This window comes from Pteropus vampyrus, unplaced genomic scaffold, assembly GCF_000151845.1.
Source record: "Pteropus vampyrus isolate Shadow unplaced genomic scaffold, Pvam_2.0 Scaffold110, whole genome shotgun sequence".
In the NCBI taxonomy this organism is placed as follows: Eukaryota; Metazoa; Chordata; class Mammalia; order Chiroptera; family Pteropodidae; genus Pteropus; species Pteropus vampyrus.
The window spans coordinates 1,823,437-1,845,617 of NW_011888891.1; the positions used below are offsets into that span (position 1 = coordinate 1,823,437).

General features: G+C 42.6%; 1 protein-coding gene and 1 pseudogene across 1 annotated transcript in view; one reads left to right on the forward strand and one right to left on the reverse strand.

Moving 5' to 3' along the window:
- The first annotated feature begins 2,474 nt into the window (after positions 1–2,474).
- LOC111743290 lies at positions 2,475–2,593 on the forward strand (annotated as a pseudogene).
- Positions 2,594–8,080: 5,487 nt separating this feature from the next.
- The window catches only part of HTR3B (5-hydroxytryptamine receptor 3B), a 40,612-nt gene continuing 26,511 nt past the window's right edge, over positions 8,081–22,181 (reverse strand). Inside the window, 9 exon segments of the mRNA XM_011365424.1 lie at positions 8,081–8,280; positions 8,283–8,381; positions 9,045–9,104; positions 9,107–9,223; positions 9,358–9,565; positions 17,900–18,060; positions 18,562–18,728; positions 19,159–19,268; positions 19,595–19,639. Coding sequence (XP_011363726.1) covers positions 8,081–8,280; positions 8,283–8,381; positions 9,045–9,104; positions 9,107–9,223; positions 9,358–9,565; positions 17,900–18,060; positions 18,562–18,728; positions 19,159–19,268; positions 19,595–19,639 — 1,167 coding nt within the window.

The following is a 22,181-nucleotide window of genomic DNA, read 5'->3' on the forward strand; positions in this document are numbered from 1 at the left end:
CCCTCAATGTCAAGTTCAGGTTGCAGGGAGAGTGTCATGGTGGCTGAGAGGCAAGAAGGCAGGGGGAGATGGGCCAAGTGGCCAGAAGGATCAGCAGGCTGTAGGGAGACCTGAGGGCCTGGACTGCAGCCCCAGAGCCACCTCCTATATTCCTGGAAGCAGGACCCATAAAAACCTAATGGGTGTTTGAAATTTCAACAGCAAGGGTAGATCTGGGAGATGGAGAGAGCTTTCATTCCTCCCAGGGACTGGGGCTGAGACAAGGTGGCGGGGAGAGCAGGCCACTGGGCAGCCTTGGGGACCTGATGGAGAGACAGAATGTCAGCTTTGAGTGGCTCCTCCTGCCAGCAGTGGTCCCGCTGGGGAGCAGGGGAATGAGTGGTAGTGACAGCAGCATGGCCTATCCTGTCACCTGGGGTTCTTTCCCCACTCCCAATACCCAGTGCTTTGTTATCAGGTGGTGGCAAGGTATTCCCCCAATGCAGCTTGGCTGGCCTTCTTACAGGGAAGCTGGGGTGCATGTTCCTTCATTCAGAGCCCTCTGTGCCCATGCTCTGGGCCAGGCTGGTACTAGATGCCAGAGACATAGGAAGGATGATTGTGGTGTGGTCCCTCCAGGGTCTTCCTCTGCCTGATATTCTCAATCTTAAGCTCTGGGGAGAGAAGGTTTGGGTGAACTAAGGGGCTGCATCTGTCAGAGGCAAGTCAGTTAGAGGAAGCTTCTCACACAAAGGAAGGGATTCACAAAACTGAAGTTCCTGGAGGTACTGAGGCCATGACATAGCAGGCAGGAGGACTCAGGGGTTTCTCCGTGTAGTGAGTGGGCTCTGGGGTAAAGGGGAACAAGTGATCGCTGATTGGGGCAGCCTGGTTCTCCAGAGAAGAGGGTGTCTGCTGTCAGGGGAAAGAGGGTTGTGGAAGGGGCCTTTCTTTCCCTTCACTCCCTCTCTCTTTGGACGGCACACACAGAGCCATCTCCGCCACCTGCCTACAGCCTATAATTCAGCTGCCCAGCTGCACAGAGTGCTTGACTGCTCTGATTGTGGGGAGGGCAGATTACTGAGTGGAGTGCAGTGATTGGCAGGTGCCCTGCGGGCCCAGCTGCCCGGATAGCAATGGCGAGCTTATGTGACTCTATACTGTCCCTGAACCCTTAGCCCCCAGGCCTGCCATGCGGCACCCTCCCAGAGCTCCCACTGTCCTCCTCTACCTACATTGTTCTTTAGATTGTGCTTCTCCAACTGTAATGTACAAATGAACCCTCTGGGAGCTGGTTAGAATTCTGATTCCAATTCAGTAGGTCCAGATAAGCCCAAGATTCTGCATTTCTAACCAGTTCCCAAGTGGTGCTGATGCTGCTGGTTCAGGGACCAGACTTTGAGTAGGAAATCTTCAGTGCTGACATAGCTTTTTCACATACATGATCTCTCTGGCCTTTTGGAATAGCCTTGCAGCAAGGTGCTGAATAATAATAATGATTGTAATCTGAATGTCTCTAGTGCAAGACACTGTGCTGGGCACTTCATAAATCGTATCTCACTCAGTCCTCATACCCACCACCTTGGCAAAATATCTCTTTCTCAGAATCTACAGATGAGGGAAAAAACTGAGGTTCCAAGACAACTCAGTAACTCGGCCAAGGTCACAAACCTCATGAGTGGTGGAGCTGAATTCAAATTCACATCTTCTAACACTGGACCCAACATTCTTATATTTAGAATCAGTTTATTGACTTACTTTGCCCGTTTCCACTGAAGTACCCAGAAAAAAAAGTGATCGCATACAGCTGGGATACTCAGATGGGCTGCCTTACCGTGCCTTTTATTTTCTGTATTCTTTGACATCTGGGGCCTTGCTGAATCTGGAGGGACTGCCCCTCCCAGGGCTAGCCAGCTATGAGAGAGAGCAGACAACTCACCCATCAGCTTACTTCTCAAATGCAAGCCAACCAATCCAGAGCCTATGCTCCTAACCACCTGCTTTATTAGGTTCTCATACTCCAGGCCACTACCCACCTACCCTAATCACCCCAAGACCAGGTACCAGACAACTAGAGACAGTCCTATGCCCCAGAGCCCACTGAAATTATTCAAACTGGCCAATCCCAAACCTACTTAAACTGCCTCGTCTGTCCCTTCCAGGGAAAACACAATGACGACTCTCGCCCACAGTTCATCCTTCTTTCTCTCTTCTGCTCTACCCGCAAACAACTTCAGTGTTCTCTTGTATGGTATGTCCCCTCTTCTTGGGAACTATAAGTAATAAACTTTCTTTTCAGTAGCAATTGTCTCTTCATCTGTTAGCTTTACTATATCTCAGATTTTCTATGAATACACTATATTTTAAAGCAGGAGCACAGCCAAAGGAGTACCATCCCCTGCTTCCATGAAGTCTTAAGTTTTATCTTAATTCTAATTTTCTCTTCTTTACCAAAATATATCAATATTTGTTTTCATAAGAAAGTACATAATTTAGTCTATGGCCATGCTACCCTGAACAAGCCCGATCCCAGTTGATCTCAGAAACTAAGCAGGGTCAGGCCTGGTTAGTACTTGGATGGGAGACCACCGAGGAAGACCAGATGCTTTAGGTGTAAAAAAATATAAATAAACAAAATAAGGGATTGTAAGCTGACAGGGTCCTTGCAATCTGTGAGGTCAACCAAGGGTTGCCTCGTCTAAAAAAAAAAAGTATATAATTTTCCTAACAACACTATATGAAGTGAAACTAATACCCTAGATGAGCCATGTTCATTCTTGGCCTTGAGTGCACCTGGCACACTGCTGAGACCCTCTGGGCACTCACGTGTCCCGGCTGGGAATTTGGCAAGACCCCACTCACCAATTTGTACTTGAAAACAGCTGAGTTTTAAACGACTATCTACAAATCAGCATAAGTGGATAGATTTTGATTGGTTTTGTGCATAATGTTGGGAAGGTAGACTTGGGAAGAGAACAGCAGTGAGGGGTCCTTTGGGTAGTGTGGTGACATAGGTCCCTACGTAGATGCAGGCGGAAAAGAGGAGGGAACAGGAGGAAATTTAGGCAAACTTCAGCTACTGTGCAACTTGACCAAATTCAGTCTTGGTGCTCAGGGGATCGGGTGGTGGGAGGAGGCGGCAAGAGGATGGGATTGAGGTGGAGAAGGGAGCTTGGATGGGGAAGAGCTGAAAAGCCAAGATTGAGCAGGGAGGTGAGGAGAAAAAGAACTGTCAACAGCACCTCAGCTTCCACGATCTTGGCTTGGAGTTCTCTAGAGAGAATTGGCAGGGTGACCCAGAGCAGGGTCTGACCAAGAGCTGGCTGTCCACTTGCAACCTGATCCCTAGTGACACTGAGAAGAAATGATAATCCCATTAGGCCTACGAGGGCTCCAGGTCTTTGCAGCCTGGCACTAGGCTAGGGGAGAGGTAGTGAGACCAAGGTGAAGGGGCAGCAGGGGGCTCCCCCTACCTCCAGATCTGGAGTCTGGTGCCTGACGCAGAGCCTGCCCATTGCCCAGCAGTCCCTTTCCACTCCTGCAGAAACTCTCCCTGTAATTCCTGCTTTACGGCCTCTGCCAAATGAAGCACAAACTTAACTACATCACCCCCCTGACAGGATGAGGGAGGGGGCTGGGGGCAGCATGCTGAGCAGCTCAGCCCCCTAATCTAATCACTGGTGTGGGTCATTTCAATTACAGACCCCAGAGTGTGGTGGGGGGTGTGGCTGCTCATAAAAGCCTCCATGCTGTTGCTCAGCTAATTACGAAGCTCTTACTGTCTCGGCAGGTAAATAACTCAGGACTGAGAGGTTCTGGCTGCTGAGATGGAGTGTGAGCCAGGGAATAGGATGGGGAGATGCCTGAAATGGGCCTCAGAACACAAATGGGGATGCAGGAAGGGAGGCATAGCCTTCCTGGAAGGAACATGGGAACAGGGGTCTCTGCCCTGGGGTGACAACCCACCATCCAGAAATTGGTGGAGGAATTCGTTACCTGAAAACCCAAGATCTGAAGTTTTCTAGACACCATAGAGCCACAGGTAGGGTAAAAATGTAAGCTCTACCCTCTTCTACTAACCTTGCCTTTAGATGTATAATTAGATCCTTGGTAAGTAAGAGGATCAAGGAACCCTCGAAGCTGTGCTAAGAAGAGGGCTGATTCTGTCAGGGCCAGTTTCATGCTGGCAGCTCCTTGGTGTGTTCCCTGGTCTTACCCATTCAGGCTTAAAGCCAGACCACAAGAGATGGATGGGTCGCAGACATGTAAAAGGTGAAGGGCTCAACTTTCTTAACCATAAAAGCTCCTCACCTCTAGCACAACCCGAGAAGGAAATGGGGATGTCTTGGGAGGAGAGTGAGTCCTTCTGCCACCTAAGTAATGGCCATGCAAAAGGCTGTGGATGCTATGGGAGATCATAACAGCAGCACTTGGAAGTTATTTTGATATGTAGTGATGAACAGAGGGCTGCCTGTCTAGCCTGGGGCTGTGCTTAACTAACTTTTTATCTAGACGTCAGTGAAATCCCCAGAATTGGAGCTGTGATTTCTTGGGGAATGCTGAAACTACCTTAGATTCTGGGAAACAGCAGATGGTAGGAGAATTCACAGCTGGGAAAATCGCATTTTTGCTCTGTTTCTCAGTTTCCTTCCCCTATGAAATAGGAATCATGAAATTTATAAACATTTGGAGGGGCTGAGCTAAAGCTGCTCTGTAAATAAGGGCTGCTGACACCCCATCTTCCTCCCACTGCAGAGGGACACCATTCCAGGAGGAGATCACTAGTACCATTTGTTAATAATGGCATTGTTTCAGGTTGCAGACCTGATCTTAGGGCTTAGAATGAGTTCCTGGCTGCCACGTTGAGATCAGGGTCACTTGGCACATGGACAGAGGAGAGTCATACTGGGGCCCAGCTTCAATCCTGAAGGGCAGTTTCTTATAGGCTGACATAAAGGACCTGGGAAGAGAGCAAAGGTGAGTCATGTGGGAAGTAGAATGGAAAGTCCCTTTGGCAGTCCCTACCATTTAAATCCCCTACAAGGAAGCATGTGATGGCTTTAGCCCTTGACTTTGGGATCCTAGAATAAAGACACTTCTGGGGAGAACTAGAGCCCATAACTGGATTCTGAGAGAGGTAGCTAAAGTGGAATCTCACACTAGAGACAAATCCATCTGTTGATAGCAGGCAGGTCTTATTTTTATTTTGTGGTTGTACTTACTTTTCAAAGTGCTGTAAAATACATTGCCTTATTCTGATCCCCCAAATTATGTGATATAGGTAGAGTAAGTATAAGCAGCCCCATTGTCAGATAGGGTAAGCTGAAGCTCTGAGAAGTTAAGCTCAAGGTCCCTCAGCTAGAACGTGATAGAGCCAGGGCTAAAATCAGGTGCTTTCTCCAAGACACGGTTGGAAAGGAAGGAGACTCCATAGTAGGGAGTTCATTGCAGACCTTTTCTTCCTCTCATAAATGAGGACGTGAAGAGAGATATAGGGATCAATTTAGAGGCTAACTGAGCAGGTCCAGGCAGAGGAAGCCAGTAGCAGAAAGTAGGAAGTGAGGAGGGAAACAGGTGGATGTTTGAGTGGACACTTCCTGTTCACAAACTTCTTATGTTCCTCATTTCATTAACAGCAGCAGTGGAATTTCATGGACAATTGGCGTTGAGCACTAACTGGGAGGTAATGAGAGAAGGAGGATGCAGGTAAAGGCTGTTTGAATTTAAATTCTTTTTCTTCAGGGGGGAGTGAAGGGGAGCAGATTTTTTTAAAGGCAATTTTAGTGCTGGAAAAACTTTCTAGAAAACGACTTTGGACTTTTGTGTCTTTTGTGGCAGCATTAGGAGAGATGACTGTCATTTAACCCAGTGAGTTCTTCTACCCATCAACTCCTGATGGCTGCCCTGACTGGGTGACGCTGAGGGACTGGGTATCTGACCTTAGGTAGATTTTGTCCTTTAGACTTGGGAAAACACACTAGAAATATGTCCACCATCATCAAGGAGCTAGAATAAGTTGTTCTGAGATAGTTATTGCAGAATCACCATAAGCAAAACTCTATATGGACCTGAGCAGAGATGAGAGATAAACTAGAAATGGAAAACGAGATTACAATTCTAGTAGTGTGTGATCTATCTGATAAATGATGCACATGCGCACACAAACATACACAGAGCTATAAAATGTTCAAAGGGAGAAGGATAAAAGGTAATGTCAGACTAAAGATAGAGAAGAGGGACAGCGTCATGAGATGATCAGGTGAAAAAGGTTGGGGGAATAAGGATGTTTTGAGCAGGGTTCTCAGCGACATACAGGTTGGTGAAACAAAGAAGAGTATGCCAACTAAAAGTAGAGACTTAGGTGTAAATAAAGCCTTTCCTGAACAGGGTGGCAAGCAAGTTGGCTTGGCTAGACTGAAGACTCTATAATAGGAAGAATGAGAAGTGAAGAGAGTCAAATATAAGGGGAGGGAAATTTCACAGAAGGCTTGAATTCTAACCTTAGGATTCAGGTTATGAAGACAAAAGATAGACCAATTAATACAGATTTGGCTACTGAAGAGTATGAGTCAGAAATTGATTAGTTACTCAGGTGCCAGATGATCAGAGCTCTTCTGCTCTGGACAAGTAGCTGTGGGCATAGGTAGAAAGCTAAGGGGCCATTGGAACTGTGATAGTTAATTTTATGTGTCAACTTGGCTAGGCCTCAGTACCTAGATATTTGGTTAAACATTCTAGATGTTTCTGTGAAGGTATTTTTTTTTTTTTAAATAGAATAAACATTTAAATCGGAGTTTGAGTAAAACAGATTATCCTTCAAAACGTGGGTGGACCTCATCCAATCATTTAAAGGCTTTAACAGGAAAAGACTGATCTATCCAGAAGAAGAGGAAACCTTGCCAGCAAACTGCTTTTAGACTAAAGCCACAACTCTTCCCTGGGTCTCCAGCGTGCTGGTCTACCCTGAAGATTTTGGATTTGTCAGCCTCCACAATCATATCAGTGTAATGGACTTACTCGTGTCTCCCAAAAATTCTATGTTGAAATCCTTAATCCCCCAGTACTTCACAATATGACCGTATTTGGAGATAGGGTCCATAAAGAAATAATTATGGTTAAACGAAGCCATTAGTGCGGGTCCAATATGACTATTGTTCTTTTAACAAGAGGAAATTTGAATGCAGATACACACACAGAGGAAAGACCATGTGAAGACACGTGGAAAAGGTAGCCACCTACAAGCCAAGGAGAGAGGCCTCAGAAGAAACCAACCCTGCCATCATCTTGATCTTGGACTTAGCCTCCAGAGCTGTAAGGAGATAAATCTCTGTTTAAGCTACTCAGTCTGTGGTATTTTGCTATGGCAGCCCAAGCAGATTACTACAAAGATAGCAGATTATAAATTTCTTGAACCAAGGGCCATGCATGAAGCCTATCTTCCAGTTCAGTGCCTTACCCATGGTGTGTATTGACTAAATGTGCTAGGCTGGGCCTGGAAGCCTCGGCACCTGATTCCCAATGCAATAGTAATGCACTGCTGAGGCAACACAGGGGAAGATGGACTCAACTGGGATAGTGGAATAAGAGCTTCAGGATACCGATATGGTGGAATTTTGTGTTTTGGTTAATACAAGGTTGACCTCAGGAATCAAGTCAAGGGAAGAATGTTCTGTGACTAACTTATTTTCTGATGTACCTAACACAATGCCTAGAATTTGACACTCAATAAAGATTTTGTTGAATGACTGACTAAATAAGTAACCAAGCAAGGATTGGGAAATGAAGGGATACTACGCTTAAAACAAACAAACAAACAAAAAAAAACAAAAAAACCTGCTAAAACATACATGTATGCTTGTACGTGCCTAGAAATTTTCTGAAAGAGACTGCTAATAGTGGTCACTTTGGGGAGTGAACTCAGATAAGGAGTCAGGCGTATTTTTCACTATATACCTTGTACTGTTTATGCATTTTTATCATGACCATTTTTATCATGACCTCTTTTCATTCAGTCCAGGTATGCACACCTAATGAGCTATTGATAAAATTAGGTGTGCATACCTGGACTGAATGAAAAGAGGCAACAGGGGCTGGAGAGCTTTTAAACCCACTGTTTCTCCCCTCCAATTTCAGATTTCCCCAAGTGCTGTGAGAGCACATTGACTGAGACCAGCCGACTTCGATCTTCACAAGCCACTCCAAGCACCCAGAGGGAGCACAGGGTGATGGTGTAGAGTCCCAGGATGACAAGGTAGCCTCGAAAGAGCAGGTGGTCAAAGTGTTCCAGGAGGGCCAGCCAGCCTGGTCTTGGGTTCAGAAGTAGTTGCTGATAGATTGAAGCTGGGATAAGACTTCATTCAGGGTGCCTGACTGAGCCTGGTGGTCTCAACAGACAGGGGACTCTGTGTGAGAGAGAAAAATTCCTTAGGTGAATGAGGTGCCATCAAAGTCCTCCCGGACTTTCCACTGAGGCTAATGGCCTCATCCTTTAAGGAAGATTATGGGCAAAACTTGGCAGAGGGTTGAGTTGGGGTTGGGGACTCTCTCCCTACTTACTGAAGGGAGGCAAGTCTGTGCTGAAGTAAGCCCCGGAGAACATGGCAGAACTGTGTTTGTAAGGAGTCTAGGCTAAATCCATCTAGAGATTTTCTGAGCTAAGGACCAGCCCATGTTGACTCAGTTGCAGCTTTAGTGGCCGGGATCATTCTTAAACCTTTTCATATTAAGCTACTAGAATCTAAAGATATATACACGCATTGCATATGGCACTACTATTCTGGAGTCAATGGCTCAGTCACTTTATGTTTTTGGTTGAACCTAGAAAATAAAACAAGCTAAGGGGATTAAAGATATGACCTCCAAACTAAAATGAGACTTTCTAGAAAGTCAGCAGGAGACAGCTTTCCGTCTCCAGAGAGGTCATGTGAAATGCAGTGCAGAGGCTAAGAGGCAGGTGTTTCAAATTTTCACACAGCTGGACACATGACTTGGTGTTTCACCAATGGGAGCTCGTGCTGAGGGTGATAAAGCAAAACAGGATAGGGACCTCAGAGCTTCTCACAAACCTGTCATCCCAGCAAGCTGGGCCTTGGGATCCATTCTAGGCCAATCAGCATCAGTGTCTCTTGAAGGCACAAGAGGGGCCACTCCTGCCAACTGTACCGCTGGTCGTGAAGAAATTTGACCAACAAGATGGACATAGATAAGCTGAGAACCAAGAAGGCCATACAGACTGTGAAGACCCCTGAGGGAAGGAACGGGAGAAGGTGGAATTAGCTGCAGTCTCGGGGGCTTCTCCCTCCCCAAGCTGAAATGCAAAAGCAGATCTTTGACAGGAGTCAGATAAGGTGGGTGTCCAGTGACCCCAAGGCTGCTTACCAATTAGAGGGGCGCTTGTTGCGCTCTGTGGCATCTTGTCGGACATGTTGACCCTGGAGACAGTATAGCCCACCAGTATGCTGGTCTTGAACACAATCCTGGCGTGGCAAGTTGTGGGTAGGTAGAAGCGCAGGTCCACGAGCATGAAGAAGATGCTGGGAATCAGCAGGCTCATGAGGTAGACCAGCAAGTGTCTGCGAATCATTACCTGGCCAGAGACAAGGTATCTGTTGAAAAGAAGATGTAAGCTGATGGACTAATGCTTGGCCAAACCCACAGCCAAGAACTCACCCTGAAATTCCAATTTTTTTGTATAATATGAAAAGTCTATGTAGTTTAGAAATAGAAGACTATTTTGTGGTTTAGAAAGTAGAAAAATATTTCAAACTTTTACATAGAGCTAATATTAATATTAATAATTATAATAAGAAGCTACTATTTATTTAGCACTTGCTGTTTGCCAGGCACCAGACAAAATGTTTCATATGTTTTGTCTTATTCAATCCTCACAGCAACTCTAAGGGCTGGATATTATTATCTTTATTTTATAAATAAGGAAACTGAGGTTCATAGAGATGAATTGCTTTTCAAAACTCACATAGCTGATGAGTGAGAAACTGTTTTAAAACCAGGTCTTACACCAAAATCTTTCTTCTTAAACCACTTACTATGTAACATACTGTATTATTTTTGGTTTAGTCTATCTTCTTACTTGGAATGCAAGCTCCTTAGCACCTGTGTATCTGTTGGAGTCAGGGCAGGAATAGCACAATTAAATTGGGAAATTTGGAAGGGCTTAATAGGCTGTTTATAAGGTGCGGGAGGGCATAGGGAAACGACAAGAAGGAGGGCAGTGCCCCAGAGATTTGAGTGGACTGGAAAAGCTGTTCCTACCTTTGCAATAATTTCGTTAAAACACATTAAGGGGCCAGGGACTAGGAACGTGACTGGGACCTGAGGGGAAAGCCATGTGGAGAGGGCTGCTGGACAGGAGTTGTATCTTCCTCCTAAGGACACATTCAGCCTGGTGGCAACTCCACAGAAAGGAACATGGAGAGATAAGCACCCCATTCACTCCAATCTTCTCCCACTGCTCCCCTGATCCCCTATTGGCCAAACATGACCAGGGATCCCATCTCTGCAGGCCCCAGCTCAAGTCTCCAGGAGCACAAAGGCAGAGGAAAATGAAAACGAATCTGCATCAGGGGCCAGCTGAAGGCATCAGGGGCCAGTTGAAGATATCCAGTGATGACCGTAGTACAGCTGGGCTCACAGAGATGCTAAGTGGCTTTTGTAGCTGGGAATTAGTCTCATTAAATTATTATGATTGTTGCTGTCATTTTTTTTACAACTAGCTTCTCTGAGATGGTGAGAAGAATTATCTTTAGTAAACACTAACTATTCTCATCCTTCCTGGAGAGAAACCAGGGAATGACAGGGCCCTTTGATGGTGAAAGCAGTGACGTTTTTTTAATCTCTTGCAGAGTCAGAGATAACACCTATTTTATAGTGGATAGTCAATAAATGTTTACTGAACAAATGAATGGACTGGGCCCTTTGTTGTCGAATTCGGGAAAAAACGATGTCTGAAATCTCCCATTTCTCTGATTCACAAAACGATTGAAAATTTTCTATATGTTAGAGAGTACACTAGATGCTTTACTGCATGTGATGTGGTTAAATCTTCACTGCAAGCTTATTGGGAGGTAATATAAAATTCCCACATTATAAATTTTAACAAATAAAGCTCAGCCCCCTTAAGTAAGGTAAGTGGCAGAGCTGATTCTAAACCCAGTGTTCTTTTCTCATACAGCATAGCTATAACTCTTGATCTGACCAGACTTCTGAGTTGAGTTCAGGGTTCTTCTTGCTCACCTCTGTCACCTGCTCTGGAAGAGAATCACATAGAAACGAACCGAGACAGAGGCCAGGGATGGTACAGAAGGTGGCAAGGGAATGGCTTGGCTAGGTAAGACCAGATATCATCTTGCTGATGAGAGTGGGGACCCCCCAGCCATTGGGTCTGAGTGCAGATACCGACTCAGTGGAGCTTGACAGGCCAGAGCCATTTGGCGGATTGCAGCCTGGCTGTTGTCTTTCGCATTGAACATAATTGGCTGCAAATACTCAAACCAAAGCGACACTCACTGCTTTGCAATAATTTCGTTAAAACACATTTCTACCAAGATGCAATCAACAAGAAAAACAACAACAAAATGAACCGTCATTAACCTGCACCTCTCCAGCTCCCTTCATCATGCTGTGACTGAGCTGGCTGTGGTTAGGAGGGGGCAGCAAGAAGAGATCCAAGTGGTCAGAGCCCACAGGGGTCCTGTACTGTGGGCCCAGCCTAAACTATGGGTGATCTAGCCATATGGGATGGTGGGTGGGGGGTGACCACGCCTGCTGTCTCTGGTGGGTAGAAGTAGAAGACCTCCTAGAGACTTCATGGCAGCTATTACATGAAGGGGATGAAAAATAAAAGAATACCTCCCTAAAGAAAACTGCAGATAAGCACATTGGTTAAGTGGAAAGAAACCAGATGTAGTCAAGGGAACAGGGTTCCAGTGCTTACATGTGCTTGTTCAAGCAACACCAGGTGAAGGTATTTAACCTGTCCATGCCTCGATTTTTCCTATGTAAAAGGGCAGCTTACTTTTGCCTTGCCAAACATCTTGGGTACAGTTGAAATTAGCTGTTGTACTCTTTAAAGTTCCTCTGTACATAGCACATGCTGAGATGACTCCTCTCCACCCAGAGGCTGATGTAGATAGTGAATGTAAATTTGAGTCAGAACCAAGGGTGGGTGGTGTGGCTCCTCGGGACCTCTGATTTCCAAGAAAGTGCAGTTACCAGAGGAGAGGTGTGACAAGAGCTGAGAGGTTGGGAGGCAGGCCGGCTTCATGGGCGAGCGTGCAATCCGTGCAGTTGCACAGAGCCCCCACACTTAGAAGGGCCCTGCGCTTTGTTTAATGCTCTGCTGGTGTCATTTTGAAGTTCTTAATAATTTTTTAACAAGAGGCCCTGCATTTTCACTTTGCACTAGGCCCTACAAATTATGTAGCTGGTCCTGTCAGGAGGATATTTCTCACTGAATATCAACAGTAGCTGAAAGTAGAGGGGGAACATAGGTACAAGGAGAGACAATGTGCTTCTGCTGTAACACAAAGCAGAAAACTCTCCTGTCTGTTTGGCTTTTAAAAAGATAGACCCTCTAAAACTACCTCATCCATTCTCTTACCTTTAGCAAGGATGTTGCCACTCTTAGGACAGATCAAACAGTACCTACAGTTTTAGTTTTCTTCAAGAACAGAGAATCTGCCTTTTCCCTTGGGGCTGACATAGGGGGCAATGTTATGGACTAGGCAAATTTTCTCTACGAGACCAGTGCAGCCTAAAGAAATACTAATTTTATCACACAGTTTTCAGAAATGTTGTGTATTCATTATCTCATTTGATTTTCAAAAGCCCTGTATTCTCTTGTTCAAGAAACATTAATTGAGCATGAACAGAGTGTCAAGCACTATCCTAAATATTGGAATTAGGACTGTCAGTAGGACAGGTCTCATCCTTTACACCTCTCCCCTCCCCTGTCTTATGGGATGAGGACCCAAACTATGGTGGTTAGATGTTTCACGAGTCTGCAGATGGAGAGGAAGTTTACCTCAGAATGGACCATACCCAGAGTCTATGCCTGATTTAGATGCTGAGATTTAGATATGTTTGAGTTTATATTTAGATGATATTTTGGTCTTAGAGTTGGAGCTGAAATGAGTTAAGATGTTTGGGGCTATTGTCATAGGATGAATGTATTTTACATGTGGGACAGACATAAATTTTTGGAAGCCAGAGGTTGGCGGACTATTCTAGATTGAATAATGCACCCCCTGCCCTGCCCAATAATTCTGTCCTTCCTGGAATCTCAGAATGTGACCTTATTTGGAAATGGGATCATTGCAGGTCTAGTTAGTTAAGATAAGGTCTTACTGGAGAAGGCGTGTGCTTAATCCAATATGACTAGTTTGGCTTTAAGAAGAGAAGAGACACACAAAGGAGAAGGCCATGTGACTATAGAAGCAGAGATTGGAGTGACACATCTAGGAGCCAAGAAGTGCCAAGGATCACAGTCATCCACCAGAAGCTAGGAGAGAGGCAAGGAACAGATCCTCCTTCAGAGCCTGTGAGGGAACCAACCCTGCTGACACCTTGATTTCAGGCTTCTAGCCTCCAAAACTGTAAGAGAATAAATTTCTGTTGTTTAAAGTCATCCAGTTTGTGCTACTTTGTTATGGCAGCACTAGGAACACAGTGGACAGATGCCAAAGAATGGGCTGAAATAGATGGGATTATGTTTAATTTTGTGTAATTATCATATAGAATTAGGCACATAGTTTCTGGAGTCAGATTGCCTGGGTTCAATTCTAGCCTCCATCAGTCACACTGTAGCCTTGGGTAAGTTACATAACTTTTCTGCACCCCAATTCAGCCATTTGTAAAACTACAGATACTTAGAGCACCCACTTCATACAGAAGTGAGGATTATATGTACAAGCCCTTAAAATGGTGCCTGACATAGAGAAAATGCTCCATTTGTGGTTATTGTTATTATGTCTCCCTGGGAAGATTTTGAGGCGTATAATAATATCAGGAGCCTTGTTTTATTCATGTTTGTGTCTTAGTGCTTACCATTGAGCCTGTCAAAGATAAGAGCTCAAAAGATGTTTGGTGAGTTGCATCGTAGTTCTATGGGGTGGGATCGTGGAGTTAGCCCACATGGGGGCTCTCCTACTGAGGTCAGCCCGCTGAGGCCATGCCAGAGGCAGCAATCTCTGCTCATTCTGGGGGGAAGGGATGTCACCAACTCAGTGAGACACTGCTCTCTGCGAAACTGCCCCTACCTAGAGCCCATCATTTTTAATGGACTAAAGGAGCTGGTGCCTTTAAATTCCACAGAAAGGGAAGAAAAAGCACTTTAGTTTCAGTCCATGTTCTCCATTAGACACCCTTCAGGTGTTAGCAATATTATGCCACAATTTCATTATCCATTAAAGCCAGGTAATAATAAGTACACAAAGGTATTTTGGAGCCTATTGTTGTTAATGAAAGAGATCAATCTAATTCAGAATGTGTGTGTGGAGAGCTCCTTGGAGATGGAATAGGCCCCAAGGTTAGCCACTAATTGCCTCCTTGATGGTAGACCCCACCAGTACTCAATTTTGCATGACCGTCTTTATGACATAGTTGAAATTTTGACGCCCAGACTCACGGCTCATACCAAAGCCCATTTTCCTCTTCTCCCAAGCCCCTCCCAACATTCTTAATTCAGAAAGAATGGGAAAGTTACTGCCATTTAAGTAAGATCCTTGTACTAGAGTGAGAGTTTCTTAAACCTGGACCATAGCTCGAGCTAGATGAGAATGAGCAGAGTCCATGATTCCAGGATTACTCGAGTAACTCTGAAAATATTTCTAGGGTTCTAAATTCTCTCTCTCTCTCTCTCTCTCTCTCTCTCTCTCTTCCACTGATGATCTGGCACTCACAAGGATCTTCTATCAAGTTTATGAGATGCATTCAATAGATATCTCAACAAAATGACTCTAAACGAGAAAGAAAAATTATGTCAACAAAAGAGGATAAATGAGGCACCTTTCTTTCCCAATTGCCCCCCTGCATTTTTCTAGAAGTCCCTTGTGGGCCCCCCAATTCTTGCCCAAATGAACACTTTACTTAGTGTGAGATCTATGGATGGATTCACTTTAGTTCCCACAGCTGCCCACCCTTTTTCATCCAGTATGAATTCTTAAATTTTATTCCTACCTCCTTCCACTTCTACCCTCATTCTTAAAACAAACAAACAAACAAACAAACAAACAAAAACCACTGCCATACAGAAATTGAATGCTTACCCTGCTGTTTCTGGGAACCAGCACCTCCAATAATGTATTGGAGGAAACCTCCCCTTCCATGGCTGCTGGATCGGGTGCCCAGCTGCACACAGATATCCTTATAGGCAGAAGTACCTCTGCTCTGGGCCCCCTGGGGAATGCACCCTGACTCCAAAACATCAGCGGTGCCCTTTAATAAACAATACGTGTCCTAGAGCCAGGAGTTATGATTGCACATTAGCTGGAACCAACAGGGCATCCAGAACACTTGATTTTGTTTCAATGGCAGCAGTGTACACAAGGCCCAGAGCAATGACATATTTCAAATAGATCATTGTTCCTCCTGTCTGCCTCACCTCTCCTCAACTCCCTGCTGGGTATTCTGGACTGGGACACAACTGGTGATTAGATTAAGAGGGAGATGGCTCTTTGCTGTCAGGAACCTGGCGAGCCCAAAGTTCAAATGGAACTGGGCTCTAAATTTCCCATCATTGGCCAAGGGCTGTTGAAGGACACTGGGGTGCCTCAGTTGCTAAATTTAGAACAGTATGTCTGATACAAAGTAAGAGAACATGAGCCCAGCCGTGGTGCACATAGCAGGAATGGGGAAGCATGGAGACTGAGAGAGTTTGAGGGAAGCAAAGAACTATGATAGTCACTGAATCTTCTTTAAGCTCCTAAGTCTGGTTCCCTGTCCTACCAAATATGATCTATGACTCTACTCAGGATTCCTTCCCTACTCTGTTCCAGAAGGCTTGGGTGGAATCTAGCCCTGCTGGATAACCTACCATAGCCACCAGGGCAAAGGGATCGAAGGAAAAGCTCTGAGAGCATAAAACGTATCTCTGCCCACCTCCAGTAAATGGAGAAAAAGCATGGCAGTGAAGAGAACAAAGTATTGAGACCCCGTTTCCTGAGATCTAGGGAAGCCTTCTCTTTAATTGTTTATGCCTCAGCTCATCATATTTAAAATGGAGCTAGTACATAGAAAACCTTTTGCCCACTGTTGAAAAGGCAAATTAATATTTAGGGTGAAAGGTGACATGTATCTACAAATAATGGCTGCACTATGGAGAGAGAGAGAGAGAGAGAGAGCACGCGCATGCTCCTGTTTGCCAGCCCCATCTTTTGCCTTTGTTCGTCTCCGTGCAGTGTAGGTAATGGTGTGTGCAGCGTTCTCCAGAGTGCTTGGTAGGTGACTGTTTTCCACCTTGCACGTGCTACTCCCTCACATTTGCCTTTAATGCTCTCCATTATTCGGGCTGCATTAATAATGTTTGCAGGCTGATATCTTTAAAATTAATGAGGTGTTTACTCTTAGCCAAGAAACTCATCGAAATTAAAAAAGCTTTCTTTTTTTCCCCTCCCATCCTCTCGCTAAAAAAAGTGGACAAACAAGCCACAATGCAAGCTTTGCTAAACCCCAAGCAGAATAGGTAAGAACCTAAACCCCACTGCTAGGAAGGTATGAGTTGCAATTAGCTAGTACTCAGAGTTATACATTAGTCAGGTTCAAACTACAGCTTTTACTAAGAGGCTCCACTATAACAAGAGCTTTGCTGGAAAGCTGCATACAAAACTTTAACCAATGGAGGGGCATCTGTGCCCTCAATAATAGCTTATTTCATCACCACAACCCCTTAGCTTATAATTATCCATTGTAACCATAATGCCTTAGTCTAGTCTGAATTTTCCTTCTTATTCAAAAGGTTTACTTTCAGGAGAATTCATCTGTGTGCAATCCTGATCTGTCTATAGTCTCTATTTTTCAATCAAATCTATTACCTGGCATAAAGGATTCCCTCCTCCTTCCAAATACTATCACCACTAGCTGATTTTGTGCAGAAAAGCGGAGCTGAATACTAATAAAGTGAATCTACTGGTTGCATGAACTTGCTGCAGCCATCATATCAGGATGTTTTGCCAGGAGGGTCAGGGAAGGGAGAATGGCTGTCCTGGGAGTGCAAGGCAGTTTCAGTGTCCTAACCACTCCCCCTCCCCGCCCCCAGCCAGGGCCCTGCTGGACAAATTTCTCTGTGAACAGTGCAACCAAGAGCATTCCTGGTGGTGCATCTGAGAAGTTTGGATTTTCATCATATCCTTTAAGAGAAGTTGTTCTCTCTGATCTGGAAACCACCAGTGGTCTGTGACGATCCTGCAGGTGATTTGTTAGTTAACCCCTCAAGACATTCAAGTTAGTAATATTGTAATTTTATGCATCTGCATCTGGAATTAATAATTTACTCGGTTAAAAACAGTACAATAATGTTGAAGAGACACTCTTCTCCCAATTTCTTATTGTTGTGCGTGGGTTTTTTTTTTTGTTTGTTTTTTTCTGTTTTCTCTCAGAAGCAATTGGAAGTGAGGATGTTAGCATGTACTGAAAGGCTTGAGGATTCCTACTGTGGTGGAGGGGTTCAGGTCTCTGGTGTCTCTTCATATTCACACATGGAGAATCAATAGCAGAAGTTCAGGATCTGTTAATAAACCTGTGGTCTCTGAAAAGCCAGAATGCAAGTGGATGTCCAGAGCCATCTGTATCGGCAGTTCTTAGATGATAATGAATGAGAATATGCAACAGAGCAGAGATTTCTCAGCAGAGAAAGCCAAAGATTTCAGAGAAGTAGGCAACAGGGACAGGAAGGTGAAGGACCCACGTGAAACTGAATCAGTGAACAATGTCCAGCGCTGCTCTGCAGGATGTTGTATGTTGATGACACAGAAAAAAGCTCCCACACACTATCATTCAACAATGACTTTTTGTCATGCTTAATGTCTTCTCTGCTCCTCAAGAAGGCTAAGTCTACATCTTCCACTGAAAACAACAGAAACAATTGACTTCCACATAGAGAGAGAAGCACCAACATCAAATCCTTCCTTTTACTCCTGCCTCTACATGTACAGTCTTGCTGAGATGAGATTCAATATAACCCTTTTGAATTATGGGTAGAGTTGTGAAATAAAATCTTTCTAGCCATGAAAAAAAAATACCAACTATGAATATAGGGTTTAGATTCCACTATTCATAGAATGATAGAGCCGCTCATGAGACTTTTATAATGTTCCCAGTGGCAGTAGAGGCCTAATATTGTATTCCCAAACCAACAGCTGCAATAGGCTATACATCTGGGCACAACTCTATATTTGGTCTGAGTTACAGCAGGAGCTAAGTAACTACAAAAAGAGATTTCGATTTGTAAAAAGTCAATTATATGCAAGAATAAACCTGAGAAGTGGCATAATAAAATTTCACCTATGCGTGCCAACTCATCACAGGTATGTTTCCCACAAGAAGACTGTACCTCTCACAGTTTATCTGTGTGTAGAATGCTATTGAAGGTTAGGCTGCCATTCTGGATATCAAATGGAAAAGCATATGTCTCTAAACTGCATGCGGAGACCACCTGGATGAACTTAGAGTTCTTAACAGTCCTAGATGAGTTCACATAAACATAAGGAAAGTCAGGTAATCTTTCAATGTTCATGCTATATGAAACACAAAAGACCTCGTTGTTACACAGAGAGCTTTGGATGGTTCAATACATGGAACTGATTACGAGATGATAGTGTCCGTGACACCCACGAATAGCCTAGAAGTGCAAGGACAGACTCACTTCTCCCTGAGATTATTCACTGTAGCAAAGATGGGTGAATGCAGCAATGACAACCTCATAAATTAACTCGCTTGCTACCATTATAACACACAAAAAAATCCATGAGTAACCTTAAGCTCTAATAATCAAATCTGTATCATAAATGATGTCAATTCATGATATTTTAACTGGAATATTCCTAACAATATGCTCCTCTTCAAGCTGAGAAACAAAAAATAGCAACAATGAGTAAAAATAGGCAGAAAATAGCCTGAATATTCCTAGCAGTCTAAACCCCACAGAAATATACCTGGCACACTTACGATTCATTAATGATGATATCAGGGGCCCAGATGGCACTTAGAGGTAGGGATATCTCTCTAATATCATCAAACATTCTGGAATTCCAGGATAAAAATTCATCATCCCAAACCTGTTAGTAGTAGCCCAAAAGGCAACTTGTCAAAAAGAGGAAATGTCAACCTTATTAAAGAACTGAAGGGGGATTTGGTTGAATAACCCAATTGATCAGCCTGCTGGTACTATTATTAGGAGAGAAAGTTTCCCATCAAACTCCTAAAGATGGTAGACCCAACCAGAAATTATGGCCATACAATGATATGAATTCTAATAAATTAGGTTTGTCGCAGATCTAAGGAACTGTTGACACAAAGATAATATCTATTCCTTAAAATAATAATATTTTTCAATAGATCAAGATCAAGAGTGCAGTATGCATGGAAAGAAACAATCATTTACCTCACAGTACCATATGCTTGTCTTTAATTTTTGATTCTGTACATCCTGCAAAGCAAAAAGAAAATACACACCAAATATTAGCATGTCAGTTAAACCAAAGCCCAATTCTACAGTATGATAATTCAGACAAAAAAAAAAATCAAATCTAAATAATGCTGATTTTAAAAACATTACCTTGACAATTCAAGATCTGAGTATTTTCAGTTCCTATTTATTATACACACCTGTCGCTATGAGCTTTACTATATTATCGATGACAAAATGGCACTTTGACTGCACTTGACATCTTGAATAATTTGCTAATCTCTTTCTGACTCTAATTAGTTACTTTGCCATTAATCAGACTAAAAAATGATATGTAGTCTTAGCCAATTTTGGGCTAAAAAGATGAAACCAAGATTTTACTTGTAATCAAGATATTATTCATACTCTTTTAATGAGTGTTATCTCAGCTGCTATTGGCAGCCATTCCTAAGTTACCTTATGTTTGAATTTCTCTTCTTATAAAACACACTGAATTAGCTTATGCAGATGAGGTATATTTTTGATGGTATAAATAGATATGATGTCCCATGTCTGCAATGAGTCAGTGATCATCTTTTTAAGAAGACTCCTAAAAAAAAACCCCAAAAAAACCTCTTTACTAATTTTTTCATATCTAAACTAGTAAAGAATATTCTAAACTACTATGATCTTGAAGATTAAAAAGAAATATATGATATGAAACATTAAGCCAAAATAGATTATAAATTTAAATGTAAGAGCTAAAACTATAAAACTCTTAGAGAAAATACAAGAGTACATCTTCATGACTTTGAATTAGGTAACAACTTCTTAGATATGACACCACAAGAACAAGCAACAAAATAAAAAATAAATGATACTTCACCAAAATTAAAATCTTTTATGCTTTAAAGGTTATTATCAAGAAGTAAAAAACAACTCACAGAAGGGGAGAAAATATCTTAAAATCACATATTTGGAAAGGAGCTTGTATCCAGCATATATAAATAACTCTTACAACTCAACAACAAAAAAACAAACAAGCCAAATTAAAAATGGTCGAAGTGCTGAAGCAATCTTGAGAAAGAATAAAGCTGGTAGCATGATGCTTTCTGATTTCAAACTATATTACAAAGCTGTGGTAATTAAAACAGTATGGTTTGGCATAAAAACAGACACATAGATCAATAGAACAGAATAGAGAGCCCAGAAATAAACTCACACTTACACAGTCAATTAATTTACCACAAAGAATATACAATGGGGAGAAGATAGTCTCTTCAATAAATGGAGTTGGGAAAATTAGACATGCAAAAGAATGAATCTGGAAGTCTATCTTACACCACTCTCAAAAATTAACTTAAAATGGATTAAAAAATGTCGAACTTCAAACCATAAAACTCCTAGAAGAAAAGATAGGTGGTAATCTCCTTGACATAAGTCTTGGTGATGATTTTTTTAATCTGACACCAAAAGCAAAAACAACAGAAGCAAAAATAAACAAATGGGACTATATAAAAATAAAAAGCTTCTGCACAGCAAAGGAAGCCATCAACAAAACCAAAAGGCAATCTACTAAATGGGAGAAAATAATTGCAAATTGTATATCTGATAAGGGGCTGAGGGGCTGGTATCCAAAATATATAGAGAACTCATACAACTCAATAGCAAAAAAAAAAAAAAAAAAATCTAGTTAAAAAATGGGCAGAAGGTCTGAATAGACATCTTTCCAAAGAAGACATACAAATGGTCAATAGGTACATAAAAAAAAAGATGCTCAACATTACTAATTATCAGAGAAATGCAAATAAAAACATAATGAAATGAAACCACACCTATTAGAATGGCTATTATCAAAAAAAGACAAGAAATAATAAGTTTTCGAGATGACATGGAGAAAAGGGAATCTTTGCGCACTGTTGATGGGATTGTAAATTGGTGCAACCACTGTGCAAAACAGTATGGAGTTTAGAGTTCCCTCAAAAAACTAAAAATAGAACTACCATATGATCTGGCAATTCCACTTCTGGGTATTTATTCGAAGAAAATGAAAACACTAATTCAAAGAGATATATGCACCCCTGTGTTCATTACTTACTATAGCCAAGATGTGGAAACAACCTAAGTGTCCATTGATGGATAAATAGATAAAGGAATTTTGGTATATATATACACAATGGAATATTACTCAACCATAAAAAGAATAAAATCATGTCATCTGCAACAATATGGATGGACCTTGAGGGCATTATGCTGAGTGAAATAAACCAAAGACAAATACTGTATGACTCATACATGAAATCTAAAAATCAAAAACAACAATAAAAAAACAAGCTCATAGTCACAGAGAATAGATTAGTGGTTGCAAAAGACGGGAGGTGGGGAGTAGGAGAAATGGGTGAGTTGGCTTTTTTTTATCTTAAATAAATAAAAAATTTTTTAAAAAGAAAAGAACAACTTGATTTTCAGTCACAAAAAGGTCCTAAGGGCTTTGGAAAGCACTATAATTCTTAGTGACTTTAAGCAGCCACTTACAATACAATATTAGTTTTCCAAATGATAAATTTGATCATATAAACTCTAA